Here is an 18,666-nt window from a genome sequence, read left to right as displayed (position 1 = left end):
TTACATGTTCTGTACTCTTTACCTGTATTACTGAAGTGTATGCACTGACTGGTGTCTGGTAGCGCTCCCTACAGAACAGGGAGATATTACATGTTCTGTACTCTTTACCTGTATTACTGAAGTGTATGCACTGACTGGTGTCTGGTAGCGCCCCCTACAGTACAGGGAGGTATTAAATGTTCTGTACTCTTTACCTGTATTACTGAAGTGTATGCACTGACTGGTGTCTGGTAGCGCCCCGTACAGTACAGGGAGGTATTACATGTTCTGTACTCTTTACCTGTATTACTGAAGTGTATGCACTGACTGGTGTCTGGTAGCGCTCCCTACAGAACAGGGAGATATTACATGTTCTGTACTCTTTACCTGTATTACTGAAGTGTATGCACTGACTGGTGTCTGGTAGCGCTCCCTACAGAACAGGGAGATATTACATGTTCTGTACTCTTTACCTGTATTACTGAAGTGTATGCACTGACTGGCTGTCTGGTAGCGCCCCCTACAGTACAGGGAGGAACTACAAGTTCTGTACTACTCCTTACCTGTACCAGGGTTAACTGCTCCTTTTGGACACCAAGTAAGGGCGGCTCCATTTGGGACACTGTGTGTACTGTATAGGACCCTGAAGAAGCTCCTGTCCTCTACATAAACCATTGTTTCCCAACCAGGGTGCAAAACTACAACTCCCAGCATGCCCGGACAGCCAACGGCTGTTCGGGCATGCTGGGAGTTGTAGTTTTGCAACAGCTGGAGGCACCCTGGTTGGGAAACACTGACATAGACAGTGATTACAGCTCCCAGCAGATCTTTATTACTTTTATATCTAAGGATTTGCTTTATCTATATTACTTATCTACTTATTTGTCTTTAATCCTCACTTTTTCCTATTTTTGGATGACATTTTGGTGGCTTCAGAACCAATTACCAGGTTTCCATAGAGTTCTGGTCTCAACATACAATGGTCGTCCTGGAACCAATTAATATTGTAACTTGAGGGAGCACTGTACCACAATTCTATTATCTATATACAAGTGCCTGTGCAGGTATACAGATAGACCTTCTCTTCTATCCTGCCATATACAGCATATAATGCATAAATGACATTGCCATCACATTCATATCTTACCCATATTGGGACTGTGCTCCAGTACCTCCGTACCCCTACAGCGGTTTCGTCTCCTTCCTCAGGGGGCTCACTCTTTTTTTGCCTTTTTTAAAACTTTATATTTATATGTATATATTGGATAACATTAATAAAATGTAATTTATATATTTTACTAATACATTTATAGTGCAATAAATAACATTAAAGTAACAGCAGGGGAGACACTGCAGGAGAGCCCCCCCAGGTCACCTGATAGGGCCTTAGTGTAGTGCAGGACCATGTCCTGTACTGGGACACCACATCATCAACATCCGAAGCCACTATAGTCGGCCCACCAGATTGCGTTCTATTAGGTATTTTTCTATATTTGCACATGACAGATTTTTGGGGTTTCCGTTACCATAGTAGTAATTGCTGTGAATTATAAAGCTTACTCCATGTCACAGTACAATCCCGTTCCCTGTTTATGATCATCACGCGTGTCCTTCTCTCTATATACGCAGCATTTCTCCCGTGCGGTCTCTGAAGCCTTCATCCACCTCAGTGAGAGCGGCTTGGTACATCGCAGGCATCGCCTGGTCAACTGGTCCTGCGCCCTGCGATCAGCCATCTCGGATATTGAGGTAGGACATAGACCTCCTGTTTCCCTCCCCCTCTTCTTATTAAGTAGGTCCGCTCTGTAGGTCCGCTCACTGTAGGTCCGCTCACCCTTGCTGTTTTTCCTCAAGCACACCTGTGCTGCGGACCCGCCAGTCCCGCCCTCGACTTCTCAACAGTAATGTATGAAAGGATGGATCAAGGTGTATGGATAAATGAAGTCTTAACAAAGGAATCACATTTCAGATAAGGTTGTCTGACGCGTTTCGCACCAGCTGGTGCTTAAAGGGGTACTTTATATTTTTTTTTTTTAAATCAACTGAAAGTTAAACAGATTTGTAAATTACTTCTAATTACTTTTACTGCTTTAAAGTACTGGAAGGATTAAGATATTTTTTAATAGAAGTAATTTACAAATCTGTTTAACTTTCTGGCACCAGCTGAAAAAAAAGTCTTCCACTGGAGTACCCCTTTAAGTGTAGACTGGTGGTGCAAAACCCGTCAGACAATCTTATCTGTAATGTGATTCCTTTGTCAAGACTTCAATAAGGCAAGCTTTATTTATCGATACACCTTGAGTGCCGGACTTATCCTTTCTTTTTCTTCTCTACACACCACAGACCTTTATCTCTATCCACAGGTGGAGAGTCGGCAGCTGACTGGTAAAACCTACCTGACTGTGCCCGGATACTCGAGGAAAGTTCCCTTTGGGCTCCTATTCAGCTTTGCTTATCCCACTGAGGAAGGAGGTAGAGCAGTCATCCTCATGTACTCTATATGTTACCGTGTTCAGATCATGCAGCTCCTTCCTTTGCTTTGCAGATGGTGAAATTGTTGTGGCCACCACCCGGCCGGAGACTATGCTGGGGGACACTGCTGTGGCGGTCCATCCGGATGACCCCAGATACCTGGTGAGATTCCTCTTCTACTGTCCCTGTAGGTGGTTCTAAATGAGACAAGAGATGAGGCACACAGGTGGTCTTGTTGAGTCAGCCATATTATTACATCATGGAGGTTTTAAAGGGGTACTCCGCCCCTAGACATTTTCTCACTTATCCAAAGGATAGGGGATAAGATGTCTGATCGCGGGGGTCCCGCTGCTGCACCCGGCGTTCGTTTAGAGCACCAGAAGCTTGTGACGTCACAGCCGCTCCCTGCTCATGATGTCACGGCCACGCCCCCTCAATGCAAGTCCCTTCCATAGACTTGCATTGAGGGGCATGGCCGTGACCTCATGAGGGGGGTGTGACCGTGTCGTCACGAGCCTCTGCCCCGCATCGCCAAGTCATCTGGCACAGAGCAAAGTTCGCTCTGTGCACCAGATGTCTGAGGACCCACGCCATCTCTGCTGCAGCACCTTCGCTCCGTGCCGGAGGACTGGCGATGTGGGGTGGATGCTCATGATGTCACGGTCACACCCCACTCGTGACATCATGGCCACACCCTCTCAATGCAAGGGTATGGGAGGAGGAGTGACTGCCGCCACGCCCCCTCCCATAGACTTGTATTGAGGGGGCGCGGCCGTGACATCTCGAGCCTCCGACGCACTAAATGAACGCTGGGTGCAGCACGGACATCGTGGGGGTCCCCAGCGGCGGGACCCCCGTGATCAGTCACCTTTTTCCCCTATCCTTTGGATAGGGGATAAGAGGTCTATGGACGGAGTACCCCCTTTAAGAGAGTATGTTCTGAGATCAGGACCTGAGCTCACTCTATAGACAGTGGGTGCTCGCTGTGTAACCCATCAGCAGTGTCTGTAAATGGACGACGAGATAAGTTTAACCCCATACATGCCGTGGATAATAGTAACCTTGGTATCTATGCAGTTAGACAGATCCATATTGTGATTTACACGCCTCAAACCAAAACCACTCGGACTATTAAAATTCAATTTTATGTTGTTAATTCTGATGATAAACACTGCCCGAAAAAAAACTCCATGCCAGAACTGCAGTTTTCTGGTCATCTTACCTCCCAAAAAACATGTGATCAAAAAGTCACTGGAAACACAGGTGTAGATGGTAACCGCACCAACTTTTTTTTTTTTTTTGCCAACTGAAACTCGCTAACAATAGTAGACCACGATAATGTCTAAGTGCACCTACAGAGTATGTACTTGGGAACTTGTAACAGGAACTTTACTGATTCTTAAAACATTCATAAGAGACAACTGGGTTTTGCCATAAAATTCTAACACCCCACCACCACCCCAACAATAATTTTTAGGTCTCACAATACGTTATATGGTAAAATATACATATTTCTTTTTTTTATATAAATAAAACAAGAAGTTAAAAGATAAAAAATTAAAAATAAACGAGGTGGGGATGTCCGACCTCTGGGATCTTCAGAATGGCCCCCATCTCTCCTTGTGCATGTAGCAAGGTCGTAAGCACCCCCCCCAAATGCATTCTGAAATACACCAGTACGGAGCTTATGTATCTCCAGCACTCCTATAGAGATACATGGATGGGACATGTTGACCCTGGTTTGTGCACAAGCAGATTCGGGCTCAGTTCTGAACATCACGGGGGGTCCCATCGGTTGGACCTCCCTGCGACAGGGGGATAACATTTAAAACACTGGAGTATTCCTTTTTTAAAGGACAATATTCTGACTACAGCCACCACTAGGGACACTTAAGAGCTTACTGCATACAGATTTATCATTGAGCCCTATAGGAGCTATATACAATCCATCTGCAGTAAGCCTTGACTAATGGTGGTAGCAGGTGGACACTGTCTAGAATTTTGATGTATGAAGGGAAGTGGAATTTGGATATTCCTGTAGGTGAAGAACTTCTAGGATCGTTCAGTGTCAGGATGATAATGGATATATGTCTGCTGTCTTTTGTCTTAGAGATTCCATGGGAAGAATCTTCGTCACCCCTTCACTGGACGATTACTTCCCGTTGTCACCCATCAGCTGGTCAGCCCAGAGTTTGGTACCGGTCAGTACAGCACCACACAGGGATTTCTTCAATACCGTATTACCTGGTGGGATGACCCTGGATAATTATTTCTTTTCTAGGAGCTGTAAAAGTCACCCCCGCCCACAGCTTGGTAGATTACGAGATGGCTCAGGACCTGGCACTGCCCTCTGTATCTGTGATCGGGGAAGATGGAGCCATGACGGAAGCCAGTGGGGATTGGATTCAGGTTTAGCAGATATCAATCATCTATACATTTCTTGTATGATTCAATGTTACAATATATTGATGTATTCATATTTCTATCCTTGTTTCTAGGGTGTGAATAGATTTGATGCTCGGGACCAAGTTGTGGCTGCACTGAAGGAGAAAGGGCTTTATAGAGGAGACACTGAACATTCAATGCTGCTTCCTATCTGTAGGTGAGTGGAGACTTATTCATTTTGATCACTATGACAGTATCCATCCATAAGGGCTTGTAGATCCGCCTGATGGCATTAAAGGGGTTGTTTAGCAAAATAAACAACATATGTATGGTGTCCAAAAGTATAATAAAGCAACTTGCTAATATAATGTTATTAGCCACAGTGCAGAGATCTTCCATGTCCGCTATGCTGTCTTCCAAGTAAGCTGTGACATCACATCACATGCTATAAATGCAGACCTCCTGTCCCTGCTCCCCCCCCCCCCCCTCCTGTCAGTACGTGACGAGACCAGTGATGTGATGGGGGCAGCTGGTATTACTGCTCATTAGATTTATGACTCCTTAGATAAGGCAGCCCTTTCTGATGGAAACTTTTGTGACTGAGAATGGCTTTCTGCTGCTTTATCTAATGAGCAGTAATACCAGCTCCCTCCTTCTTTTAACTGGGTCTTGTTCCGTGCTGACAGGAGTGGAGAAGGAATGGAGCAGACTGCTTTCAGAGGCTGTGATGTGACGTTACAGCTTACAAGGGAAAGAACACATGGAAGATCTCTGCACTATGGCAAAAAACATTGTATTAGTAAGATACTCCTTTTAGGGCTGGGCGGTATACCGGTTCATACCGAATACCGAAATTTTTGTGCTGCACGATATGAATTTTAACCCATACCGCAATACCGGGTTTGGCCCCTCCCCCCTCGAAAATGAATGCATTATCAGCCCAGCGCTGCGCTGTCCCCATCGGGGTACTACTCACATACCACCCGCAAGTGCTGCCCTCCTCGTCCTCCATAGGGATACAGTATAGAGTGTCAGCATCGGCGGCCCCAACAAACAGATAGATGAGGAGGTCAGCGCTTGCGGGTTATATGAGAGTATTTACCCCGATGGGGACAGCGCAGCGCTGGGCTAATAATTAATTTTGGGGGGGAATACGGTGGAACCGCCATAAGTTACAAAAATACCGCGATACACATATTTGGCCATACCGCATACACAGGATTGTTTTTTCCCTAGACAACCCCTTCAAAAAATGATTTTACATTCTAGTGCAGTATCTCCGAACCTCTAGCAAAACCACAACTCCCATATAACCCTGGCAGCCTTTGGATTCTTTGTAAAAATCCATTCTGTGAAGAAGCCCTCCGACTGCACAGAGGTGTGATAGCCTGCAGTGGAGCAGACACTTATCCCATCTCTTCTTTGTCTTGTACCTTAGTCGCTCTGGTGACATAATTGAACACTTACTGAAGAGCCAGTGGTTTGTGAAGTGTGAGGAGATGGCCCGGAAGGCTCTAGAGGTAAGACCAGTTAACCCCTTCCATTCTGTCATCCCAGCCATAACCTCTGTCTCCTCCTATGTCACTGTTGTGATGTTATTCCCAGGCTGTGGAGTCCGGACAACTGAAGATCACTCCATCCTATCACCACAAGAATTGGAGGAATTGGCTCTCAAACATCAGGTAGGACTCAGCAGAGTATCATATGGGGACATATTTTGAAAGTCTCTGTAGGACCTGGTGAAGTAATGTGAGTTATTTCTGTTCACCAGATCTGAGTGTCAGTCAGCCAGTGCTGCGTCAGTAGTCAGATCATTGAATATGATTTATCAGGGTAAATTTCACTATATAAAGGGGGTTAACTTAAAGGGGTACTCCGGCCCTGAGACATCTTATCCCCTATCCAAAGCATTGGGGATAAGATGTCTCACCGCGGGGGACCCCCACAATCTTGTATTCGCCACCCACCTATTTGAGCTGCACGCCGCGGTGCCAGCTCACAAACAGCCGTCACGCCCCCTCCCATAGACTTGCATAGCGGGGGCGGGGGGTGACGTCACACGGGGACGGAGTCATGACGTCACAATACTCCGGCCCCGTGGTCGCCAACCGGGTGTTTGTGAGCTGGCACCGCGACGTGCAGCTCAAACAGGTGGGTGGCAAATACAAGATTGCGGGGGTCCCCCGCGGTGAGACATCTTATCCCCTATCCTTTGGATAGGGGATAAGATGTCTAAGGGCCGGAGTACCCCTTTAATAAGCTAAACGTATATGCTCAAAACTGGTAAGCTTTGGCATGTGTAGATCAGTAATTCCCAACCAGGGTGACTCCAGCTGTTGCAAAACTATAACTCCCAGCATGCCTGGAAACACTGGTGTAGATAGTATCCTTACTAACTTTTTGCTGAAGCACTAGCAGTGATAGGCTGGCCGTCCTACCTACACTTCATCGCTGCCATACCCTCTTCTCTCCCCCTTCCATCCCCTCTCCCTGCCACTACACTAACTCTTTTATGCACCTATCTGCTGGACAGTTAAATCATACTTTACCATGAAGTTGGGGTCAGGCAGCTCCTGGGTCATCTCTGCAGCCCTAGAGTAATAAGATCATGAGATGTACTGAATGTCCCATAGACTTGCATGAAACTTCCAATTCATCTAACCATGGCGGTACACTTTGGCTAAGGAGACATCCCTAAAATCTACTATACTTTTAGGTGACGCATGAGAAACATGTACCAACCAAAATATCTTCAGCCGTTTAGAAGTTATGCAGGAACATACATATACATATATACATACACACTTACGTTGAGAGATATATATACCCAGTGTTGCCTGATCCTCCTATCTAAACCCTTTGAGAGAGGAAAAGCAACAATGCCACTTATATACACACCTTATATACCATCTTCGTATACTGTCCTTGTGTCCCATCCTTCTATTTCGTGCTCATTCACCCAGAGATGTGGAGTAAGGTGGGGCTTAGCTGTAATGAAGTATTTGAATCGTGTTTTTCGCTCTCGTGCTGTCCCATTGACTGCAATGCAGTTTCGGGTGTATGTTCATTATTTCGGCAGAATCCAGAACTGCCTTCAAAGTGTAGTGTGCACAGTGCAGCAGAGTCCCATTGAGATCAATGATAAGAATCTTCTGCAAAGAGAATTCCTCGAAAAAATGTTGTAGTGTACGAGGGTCCCAAGTGTTCGATCGTGACATGATGTATATATTTTGCCTGGAGCATTATTGCTGATTTCCAGGTAAGGATTTTATTCAATGCTGTATCCAATGTATTTGTCATAAAACTCAGATCAGGCATTCTGGAGAAATGACTGTAACTACACCCCCCATAACACTTCAACTCAGACAAATCAAATAGAAGAAATGGGGAGAGCACTCTCAGAAACACTAAATGTCAATAACTCAATTCTGACAACCGATGCCTGATAGGGTAGGAGCAGCTGAAAGTCCGGGTCCGATATGTATAGATGATACCTGTGGGGTGGATATATAAAGCTGAAGTATCAATGCCAACAATGAAAAAAGGTGTATATGCACTCACCGCAGGGAAAACATCACCACGTCTGGGATCACGGGAGCACGTCACTATGGGCAGGAGCGCCCAGAGGCAGCGTCAGCCGTTTCGTACGATAAAACGTACTTCTTCCGGCCTATGGCCGGAAGAAGTACGTTTTATCGTACGAAACGGCTGGTGTTGCCTCTGAGCGCTCCTGCCCATAGTGACCTCATCCTGGACGTGGTGATGTTTTCCCTGCGGTGAGTGCATATACACCTTTTTTCATTTTTGACACTTCAAAAGTTGGAAGTTGTAGTTTTACAACAGTTGTAGACCACTGGATTGGAGAGACAGCAGAATAGAAACCACCATGCTTTTCAGTGCTGGATTTAGAAAACTGAAAAACAATGCAAAATACTTTACATATATTCTATATCATGCACCATTTGGTGCAAATGACTTCTAGTAATAAATGTGCTCCTATCTGGTTTTCACTTTGCCCTTCTTTTCCAGTGACTGGTGCATCTCACGGCAGCTGTGGTGGGGACATCAGATTCCGGCGTATCTGGTGACCGTGTCTGTGGAGCCGTCTGTCCAGGTGACTGCGAGCAGAATAAACCTTCCGTCTGTATGTCCGATACCCTCTCATCACTGACCTCAGGGTTGTTGTCTGACTTTTGTCTTTACCGCAGGATGATAAAACTGAAAGTAAAGAATTCTGGGTAGCAGCTCACAGCGAATCAGAAGCCAGGAAGAAGGCCGCCAGGGTCTTAGGAAAACCAGAATCTGAGCTCATCCTTAAGAGAGGTGAGGTCTTATCTCAGCTGCTTGGTGTCTACTAAACTCCACCTTCTGGTGAGAATTGGCGCGTCTCGTGATTGATAATCCGTCCGGGACAGGTTCTGTTGATCCTGAATTACAGTAGTTTGTCTATAATTCTGATTGCTATTCAGTCTTTGCTCCTTTTCCTGTGCAGATGAAGATGTTCTCGATACCTGGTTTTCATCAGCTCTATTCCCATTTGCTATGCTGGGATGGCCGGAACAGGTGGGTTCTGTGGGTTTACAACCCGAAAATACAGGGGGCACTCCCTCCGCCTGGAGAGGAAAAAGTTTAGTCTCCAGAGGCGACAAGACACCTTCACTGTGGAACAGTCCACCTCAGGAACTGCTCAGAGCAAAATCAATTGAGGGCTTCATAACTGGGTTAGATACAAGAAAATGATATGGATGCATATGTAGAAATATATAGTATCACATCGCCTTCCCTTCAGCTATCTCCTTCCATTCTTGGTTGAACTTGATGGAAATGTAACTCTGTAATATATTCCTGATTTATGTCTGACATTTATCCCTAATCTCCCACCACTAATGTGTCTTTTTTAAATGGGTACTTATGTACTACAACATATCTCTAATATACTTCTATTGTTTATTTTGTGTTTAAATTATTTTATTTTGCACTGGAAATACGGCCAATAGGGGTCTCCCTCCTTGTGGCCGGCTGTAGCCTACTGTGACGTCACAGATGAATTCGGACCGATCCCATCTGGGCATTCGGTCCGAATTCAGTCAACCGGCGCTCGCTCCCTGCCTGTCATTCAGACAGGCTGGAGAGAGCGCTGTGAACGCCTGGGCTGCGCGCATTGGCTGTCTGGCCTTTCACGCTGCCTGGCCTTTCGTGCTGGCTGTCCCCGTCCCCAGCATGTACAATTAGAGGCAGCGCTGGTGCGCGGACTGTACATGTCCTGTACGGGTAAATGAGGTCTTATTTCACTTACCCGAACTTCATTTCAGTCCCGGGTCTCGGCAGTGTAGAATAGCACGGCAGGTGGGCTATACTCCTACTCCCTGGATAACACTAAACAGGGAGGAGGAGACCCCGGAGCAGCCTGATGTGTTATTGGCTGACGGGAGCGCAGCATAGATGAGCTAAGGGCGGAAGTCGGCCCACAGCAGGCATCAGTGACGTTGTGCCTGCTGGGGAAGTCTGCCTGGTAAATGAGCACGCTACCAGGTAGACAAAAAGATATTTCTAAGCGGGTAAAAAAAAATTTAAAGGCAGGGATGGGGTTAGGGATAGATGGGAAATAGGTAGGGACAGAAAAAAAAATTTTTCACCTAATGGGAGCTACTCTTTTACATCCCTTTTTATTTTTTTTTTATTCTCTCTTGCCATGTGGAAGCTTGGAAGGTAACTGGATACTGTGTGTATAACAGTATGAAGTTAACTCCTGAGATCCTTGTTGGTTTTAGCTGTAGGCAAATTTATTTCTTACACTAGTTTTCTGGTGAGCACATTACACACACAAAACCTAAGAAACCTGATATTCAGGGATGGATATTTCCTTTAAATCTATCCTTGTCTCTTCCATACAGACTAAAGATCTTCAGGATTTTTACCCCAACTCTCTGTTGGAGACGGGCAGTGACCTCCTGTTCTTCTGGGTGGCCCGGATGGTGATGTTGGGAGAACAGCTTACTGGGCAGTTACCATTCCGAGAGGTACTGGGATAATTAAGGGGGATACCTGCTTAGAAATTCACTTTTTATGTACCCATTAAGAAATTTCCTGATATATTATTTAGTAACCAAAGCACATCTCTTGTTCTGGAGGACCCGACACATGCATTGCATACACAGCTCATTGTTTTCTATAGTGTAATGCTTTATTTCCCCTGTGGGGGCACTGCAGGGAAATTGAATATTTGCTGTGTAGTTTCTTTACTGATCACTGGAGACGTGACGACACGCCCCTTGTGATGTCACGCCACGCCCCCTCTATTCATGTTTATGGGAGGGGGCGTGACGGCAGTCACGCCCCCTCCCATAGACATGAATGGAGGAGGCGTGGCATCCTGTCACGTCTTCAGTCCCGGCAACATAGAGCTTTCCGAAACTGGAGACGCAGCCTACTATAGAATGCTGGGTGCTGCTTGGAGATGACGGGGGGTCCCAGCGGCAGGCCCCCCGCGATCAGACATCTATCCTTTTAAAGGGGTACTTTGGTGGAAATTATTATATATATATATATATATATATATATATATATATATATATATATATATATATATATATATATATATATATATTTTTTTTTTTTATCAACTGGTGCCAGAAAGTTAAACCAGATTTGACAATGACTTCTTTAAAAAAAAAAAAAATCTTTACCCTTCCAGTACTTTTTAGCAGCTGTGTGAAGGGTAAAGATTTTTTTTTAATAGAAGTCATTGTCAAATCTGGTTTAACTTTCTGGCACCAGTTGATAAATAAATAAATAAATTAAATAAATACAAGACGTGTCTTGTCCACAGTGCTCTCTGCTGACACCTCTGTCCGTATCAGGAACTGTCCAGAGCAGGAGAAAATCCCCATAGCAAACCTATCCTGCTCTGGACAGTTCCTGACATGGACAGAGGTGTCAGCAGAGAGCACTGTGGACAAGACAAAAAAAGAAATTCAAAAAGAAAAGAATTTCCTCTGTAGCATACAGCTGCTAAAAAGTACTGGAAGGGTAAAGAATTTTTTTTTTTAATAGAAGGCATTTACAAATCTGTTTAACTTTCTGGCACCAGTTGATTTAAAAAAAAAAAGAATAATAATAATAAAAAATTTCCACCGGAGTACCCCTTTTAATGCTTAGCTCCAATACCAGACACGGTCCATGCACAAGAGTGACGCTGTTTCTGCAAGGAAGTAGCCATATTCTTCTAACCTCATACAAACCCACAATTTCCCCTGGAGCTTTGAGGCTGTGTTGTTAGGATTATTAGGGGGTAGCTCCTTCCTTTTGGTTATTTTTGTGTTTTCTATCCGTATTCTCTAAGGTGTTCTTGCACTCAATGGTCCGAGATGCTCACGGCAGGAAGATGAGCAAATCTCTAGGAAATGTTCTTGATCCTCTGGATGTGATGACGGGAATTTCCCTGGAGGTAGGAGAACTTTCGGGACTTCTGCATTCTGCAGCAAACAAGGGGTCTCCTGAAACTGGATATGACCGGATATGGGGCGAGATTTAATAAATTAATAAACAATTTAGCAAATTTGGCGTTATCCAGTAAAAAACTATTTTTTTTTTCATATCAACTGGCTCCTGTAAGTTAAACAGATTTGCAAATCACTTATATTAAAAAAAAAAAAAATCTTAATCCTACCAGTACTTATCAGCTGCTGAAGTGAAGTTGTTCTTTTCTTTCTGACCACAGTGCTCTCTGTTGACACCTCTGCTTGTCTCAGGAACTGTCCAGAGCATGAGAGGTTTGCTATGGGGATTTTCTCCAACTCTGGACAGTTCCTGAGACAGACAGAGGTGTCAGCAGAGAGCACTGTGGTCAGACAGAAAAGAACAACTCAACTTCAGCAGCTGATAAGTACTGGAAGGATTAAGATTTTTATAATAGAAGCAATTTACAAATCTGTTTAACTTTCTGGAGCCAGTTGATATGAAAAAAAAATAAATAAATAAAAAAAAATATTAAAAAAGATGTTTTTAACTGGAATACCCCTTTTAAAGGGGTATTCCAGGCAAAAAAATGGTTTTTATATATCAACTGACTCCGGAAAGTCAAACAGATTTGTAAATTACTTCTATTAAAAAATCTTAATCCTTCCAATAGTTATTAGCTTCTGAAGTTTTCTGTCTAACTGCTCAATGATGATGTCACGTCCCGGGAGCTGTGCATGATGGGAGAATATCCCCATAGGAACTGCACAGCTCCCGGGACGTGAGTCATCAGAAAGCAGTTAGACAGAAAACAGCTATTCAACTTCAGAAGCTAATAACTATTGTAAGGATTACGATTTTTTAATAGAAGTAATTTACAAATCTGTTTAACTTTCCGGAGCCAGTTCATATATAAAAAAAAGTTTTTGCCTGGAATACCCCTTTAAAGGGGTATTCCAGTTAAAAACTGTGTTTTTTTTATTTTTTTATTTTTTTTTCATATCAACTGGCTCCAGAAAGTTACAGATTTGTAAATTGCTTCTATTATAAAATCTTAATCCTTCCAGTACTTATCAGCTGCTGAAGTTGAGTTGTTCTTTTCTGTCTGACCACAGTGCTCTCTGCTGACACCTCTGTCTGTCTCAGGAACTGTTCAGAGTTGGAGAAAATCCCCATAGCAAACCTCTCATGCTCTGGACAGTTCCTGAGACAAGCAGAGATGTCAACAGAGAGCACTGTGGTCAGAAAGAAAAGAACAACTCAACTTCAGCAGCTGATAAGTACTGGTAGGATTAAGATTTTTTTTTTAATAGAAGCAATTTGCAAATCAGTTTCTTACAGGAGCCAGTTGATATGGGAAAAAAAAAAGTTTTTTACTGGATAACCCCTTTAAAATAACATGTTAACCGTAAAGTGCACTGCGCAGAAACGGAAGCCCCCAAATTTGCAAAAGTGTGATTTTTTTTTTTTTTTTTTTTTTAAAGAGAATTTTTTTTTTTTTCCCCAGTCTTGTCCCATATACGTAATTGGTCCCCAAACTGTGGACCCCAAGATGTTCTAAAACTGCAGGGAGTTATAGTTTTGCAACATCTGGAGGTGCATAGTTTGGAGACCACTGTCCTATGTAAATAAATATTGTTGCTCCATTGATCACGAGCCTGATTTATGGTCTTAGAGCAAAACTAATGTCTCATTTTATCCGTTTTTTTTAAAATCCTTACAGGACCTCCGGGGAAAGTTAAAGGAGGGAAACTTGGACCCACGAGAGTTAAAAGTAGCCGAGTCTGGACTGGTGAGATACCGGCCTGGTGGGGTGTTGGGGAGACTCTGACCCTCATTGAAGAGATTCAGCGGTTTAAAGGGGTACTCCGGTGTAATAAATATATATATATTAATATAATTTTTTTAAATTTTTTTTTTCTAAATCAACTGGTGCCATTAAACAGTTCTGTAAATTACTTCTATTAAAAATTCTTAATCCTTCCAGTACTTTTTAGCAGCTGCATACTACAGAGGACATTCTTTTCTTTTGGGATTTCTTTTCTGTCACGACCACAGTGCTCTCTGCTGACCCCTCTGTCTGTGTCAGGAACTGTCCAGAGCAGGAGAAAATCCCCATAGCAAACATATGCTGCTCTGGACAGTAGTTCCTGACACGGACAGAGGTGTCGGCAGAGAGCACTGTGGTCGTGATAGATAAGAAATCCCAAAATAAAAGAATTTCCTCTGTAGTATACAGCTGCTAATAATTACTGGAAGGATTAAGAATTTTTAATAGAAGTCATTTATAAATCTGTTTAACTTTCTGGCACCAGTTGATTTAAAAAAAATAAAATTAAAAATTAAAAAAATTCCACCGGAGTACCCCTTTTTAAAGAGTCATTCAGGCAGTGCTTCATGGGAAAATAGAAAATAGTATGTAAATTAGCTCTCCTCAAGAATATATAGTTAGCTGCCCTGTAACTCAGAATATAAGAGCCTTGGAACATGACTGGGGATGTCAGCCAAACCAAGATCTCCTCCAAAAGGAGAAGACAACACAACTGTTTAAAAATGGATCCTCATCCTTTGGCAGGAGAACCTGGATTCAATCCCTAGCTATCTATAGATGGCACTAGTAGAGCGTTTCCCTACTGGTAAGCCCCCAGCCTGTGCAAAACTACAACTCCCAGCATGCCCGGACAGCCGTTGGCTGTCCGGGCATGCTGGGAGTTGTAGTTTTGCAACAGCTGCTTGAGGAACGCTGCACTAGAGAGACTGGTGGGCTGGTTTGCGTACTTGAATCCTACATAGACTTTTTTGAGGTTCGTGTAGATATTGGGGGTGATGTCAGCAGGGTCGGGTCAAAATCTGGGGGAGGCTTCATTATACAAGAACAGCACCATGCGATGTAGCAATAATACCACCACACAGTGCTAAAATAATACCGCTATATTGTACCTTTAAAAAAAAATAAAAATAGTAAAAGTAACAATGCTTTGAGCTGAGCGTCTGCAACCAGTTTGTCTGCCTCATTTGGTGCCTCTTTCTCTGCCCCCCTCCCAGATTAAGGATTACCCCCATGGCATTCCTGAGTGCGGCACGGATGCCCTGAGATTTGCCCTTTGCTCTCATAGAGTTCAAGGTAAGGCTCAGCTCTGTTCATCTAAGGGTGTGGACATTTCAGGGAACGGCACCACCCTTGTCCGTGACCGTGCCTGGTACTGCACCTCAATAGAACTAGGCCTTAGAAGCATCTTTTTTTCGAAATGACGCTTTAGTATGTGTTACTCACTCGGTCATGCAGATTCTTTACATATGTTTTTTTTTTTTTCTGTGTCTAGCGTCTGTATTTGGCTCACAAATCCCTCAGGTCTGCTGCTCACTCATTCTGATATCCACTGCTCAGGAAGGGGCGTGTCTGAGGCAAGCACTGAGCCTGCCCTCACTCACCATGCATTCACTTCCTCCCTGAGTCTGCTGTGCTGGGTCTCTTCATTCAATCACTGCAGGCTGCTCTGTAACCCCCTCTTTTATGTTTTCATGCTGCAGTCTGATAGGACAGGAGTGAGCACAGAGGAGCGCTAGTCCCACCCTCACCCACTGGACTTAGTCCCAGTTTGTGCTCTATTTGGGACTGCATCCGGGCAGGATTATGTTATAGATGCTATGGGGACCCCTAGTGGTCTTTTTTATAAACCATAATTTCTATTAAAAAAAAGAGAAAAGAAAATTATTTTTTTTTTCTTTAGAAAGGTTAATGTGCAGCCAAGATGTTCACCGTATAAAAAATTCAAGTTAAAGCGTTTAAAAATGTATCCCCTATTCACAGGATAGGGGATAAGTGTCTGATTGCAGGGGAGGTCCGACCTCTAGAACTCCCCATTATCTCCAGAACGGAGTTCCCGTCTCCTTTCTCTTTTTCTCCCATTCTGATGCTCATGTTGAACTTCATAAAGTTGTCTTGACCACATCTGCATGCCCAAATGCATGGAATTGCTGCAATGTGATTGGCTATATGTGTTAACAAGCAATTAAACAGGGGTACCTAATTATGTGGCCAGTGATGGTATATCAGTGTTTCCCAACCAGGGTGCCTCCAGCTGTGGCCAAACTACATCTTCCAGCATGCCCGGACAGCCGAAGGCTGGGAGTTGTAGTTTGGCCACAGCTGGAGGCAGCCTGGTTGGGAAACCCTGGTGTATATTCTTGGGTCGGACCAGTGACCTCCTGTGTGGTTTATCTTCTAGGTGATGACATTAATCTGGATGTGGCTTCGGTTCTCGCTGTGCGACATTTCTGCAACAAGGTGTGGAATGGGGTGAAATTCACGCTGTCTGCGCTGGGGGACGGGTTCACTCCTCTACCGGTGGATGAGGTGAGGGAAAGTTCTTCATACAGTCAATTCTGTTCTCCTCTGACCTGAGTGACATGGTGAATTGTTGTCTTTACATCAGCTGAGGCCGCAGGCTCCTCTGGACCGATGGCTGCTGGACCGACTGCGGCATCTGACTGAGGAGTGCGAGAAGAGGCTCCAGAGCTACGAGATTCACCAGGCCACTGCCGCCATTCACAGCTTCTGGGTGAAGAACTACTGTGATGTGTATGTGGTAAGTGGGCATCAGGGTAAGGTGGGGGGGGGGGGGGGCTGTATAGAGAAAAGGAGGAGTCTGTACAGAGAAAAAACTGCTTTGTGCTCCAGAGGAAGTTGTGTAGTTCTTTCCAGTCTGACCACAGTGCTCTCTGCTGACACCTGTCCTGTCCATGTCAGGAACTGTCCAGAACAGGAAAAGTTTGCTATGGGGATTTGCTCCTACTCTGGACAGTTCCTGACACAGACAGTGGTGTCAGCAGAGAGCATTGTGGTCAGACAGAAAAGAACTACACAACTTCCTCTGGAGCATACAGCAGCTAAGTACTGGAAGGATTAAGATTTTTAAATAGATGTAATTTACAAATCTGTTTAACTTTTTGGCACCAGTTGATTTAAAAAATAAATTCCTCTGGAGTACCCCTTTACACGGACACGGAAGAATCATGCGGAATTTCCGCATGAATTCCGCATATATGCAGAAAGATGCAAAATTTTTCGTCTGCATTATTTGGCCGGAATTTCGCATCTATATGCGGAAATTCTGACGTGTGAAAATAGCCTTAGTGTATACAGCTCCTGTGTAAACCAGTGTGTCTCCATGGTAACAAACCAAAATTAAACCCTTTTTGGGGGGAGATTTATCAAAACCTGTCCAGAGGACAAGTTGCTGAGTTGCCCATAGCAACCAATCAGATTTCTTCTTTCATTTTTCACAGGCCTTTTCAGAAATGAAAGTAGCGATCTGATTGGTTGCTATGGGCAACTGGGCAACTTTTCCTCTGGACGGGTTTTGATAAATCTCCCCTTGGTGTTGTCTAATCCTGCTGTGTTATCCCCCTCCCACCCTTGGCTGTCTACATATAGAAGAGAGTGACACAGGACTGCAGGATCAGACTACACAGGGGTAGTCTGTTACCATGGAGACACATTAGTGTGCAGAGGATAAAATGATAGATTTTTAATCAGTACCGATAATTACATTACTTTCTTTTCCTCATACAGGAAGCTGTGAAACCCATTCTGAAGGGGCCCGGGGGCTCTGACGCTCGGCAAGTTCTCTACTGGGGGGCAGAGGAGACTCTTCGACTTCTTTCGCCCTTTACCCCTTACCTCTCAGAAGAACTGTGGCAGCGTTTGCCTCCGTCTACCTCATGGCACGCGCCCAGCGTCTGTGTGGCTGAATACCCCAGACCCCAACACACGGTAAGATGTCACATGTCCCATAGGGGACGTGATACAGAGAGAAGCGATATAGAGATCACTTACCTTTCTCGCTCCTCCCCCAGGCCCATTGGTCGTATCCTGAGGAGACGCGGCGTTTTGACTTTGTGTACTCTGTGGTCAGGACTCTGCGCAGCCTGAGGAGCGACTACAACTTGACTAAGGCCAGACCTGAAGGTAAGGGGGTGTCCTTAAAGGGGTACTCCGCCCCTATACATCTTATCCCCTATGTAAAGAATAGGGAATAAGATGTCAGATCGTGGGGGTCCCGCTGCTGGGGTCCCCGGGATCTCGGCTGCAGCACCTCGCTTTCATTACTGCACAGAGCAAACTCGCTCTGTTCGTAATGACGGGCGATCACATCGTGACATCATGGCTCCGCCCCTCGTGACATCACGGCTCCGCCCCCTCCTGACTTCACGGCTCCACCCCCATAATGCAAGTCTAAGGGGGGCGGGTGTGACGACCCCTGTATCGCCCTTCATTACGCACAGTTTGCTCTGTGCAGTAATGAAAGCGGGGTGCCGCAGCCGAGATCCTGGGGGGACCCCCGTGATCTAACATCTTATCCCCTATTC

The 18,666-nt window shown here is 44.7% G+C and overlaps 1 protein-coding gene across 5 annotated transcripts in view; it reads left to right on the top strand.

Annotated features, from left to right (window-relative positions):
* Positions 1 to 18,666, top strand: part of VARS2 (valyl-tRNA synthetase 2, mitochondrial) — a 102,854-nt gene that overhangs the window by 72,143 nt on the left and 12,045 nt on the right. For all 5 annotated transcript variants that reach the window (XM_056539194.1, XM_056539195.1, XM_056539191.1 and 2 more), the window contains exons 9-27: positions 1,609 to 1,728; positions 2,343 to 2,451; positions 2,525 to 2,613; positions 4,562 to 4,652; positions 4,733 to 4,860; positions 4,950 to 5,053; positions 6,275 to 6,356; positions 6,442 to 6,518; positions 8,866 to 8,950; positions 9,045 to 9,159; positions 9,329 to 9,399; positions 10,731 to 10,856; positions 12,179 to 12,283; positions 14,018 to 14,086; positions 15,340 to 15,418; positions 16,524 to 16,651; positions 16,731 to 16,883; positions 17,870 to 18,070; positions 18,154 to 18,265. In XM_056539194.1, coding sequence (XP_056395169.1) covers positions 1,609 to 1,728; positions 2,343 to 2,451; positions 2,525 to 2,613; positions 4,562 to 4,652; positions 4,733 to 4,860; positions 4,950 to 5,053; positions 6,275 to 6,356; positions 6,442 to 6,518; positions 8,866 to 8,950; positions 9,045 to 9,159; positions 9,329 to 9,399; positions 10,731 to 10,856; positions 12,179 to 12,283; positions 14,018 to 14,086; positions 15,340 to 15,418; positions 16,524 to 16,651; positions 16,731 to 16,883; positions 17,870 to 18,070; positions 18,154 to 18,265 — 2,044 coding nt within the window. The remainder of the gene's footprint in view (positions 1 to 1,608; positions 1,729 to 2,342; positions 2,452 to 2,524; positions 2,614 to 4,561; positions 4,653 to 4,732; positions 4,861 to 4,949; positions 5,054 to 6,274; positions 6,357 to 6,441; positions 6,519 to 8,865; positions 8,951 to 9,044; positions 9,160 to 9,328; positions 9,400 to 10,730; positions 10,857 to 12,178; positions 12,284 to 14,017; positions 14,087 to 15,339; positions 15,419 to 16,523; positions 16,652 to 16,730; positions 16,884 to 17,869; positions 18,071 to 18,153; positions 18,266 to 18,666) is intronic.

Source organism: Hyla sarda, chromosome 9 (assembly GCF_029499605.1).
Source record: "Hyla sarda isolate aHylSar1 chromosome 9, aHylSar1.hap1, whole genome shotgun sequence".
Lineage (NCBI taxonomy): Eukaryota > Metazoa > Chordata > Amphibia > Anura > Hylidae > Hyla > Hyla sarda.
Note: the sequence above shows the minus strand (reverse complement) of the source record. Positions and strands in the feature narration are given on the sequence as shown.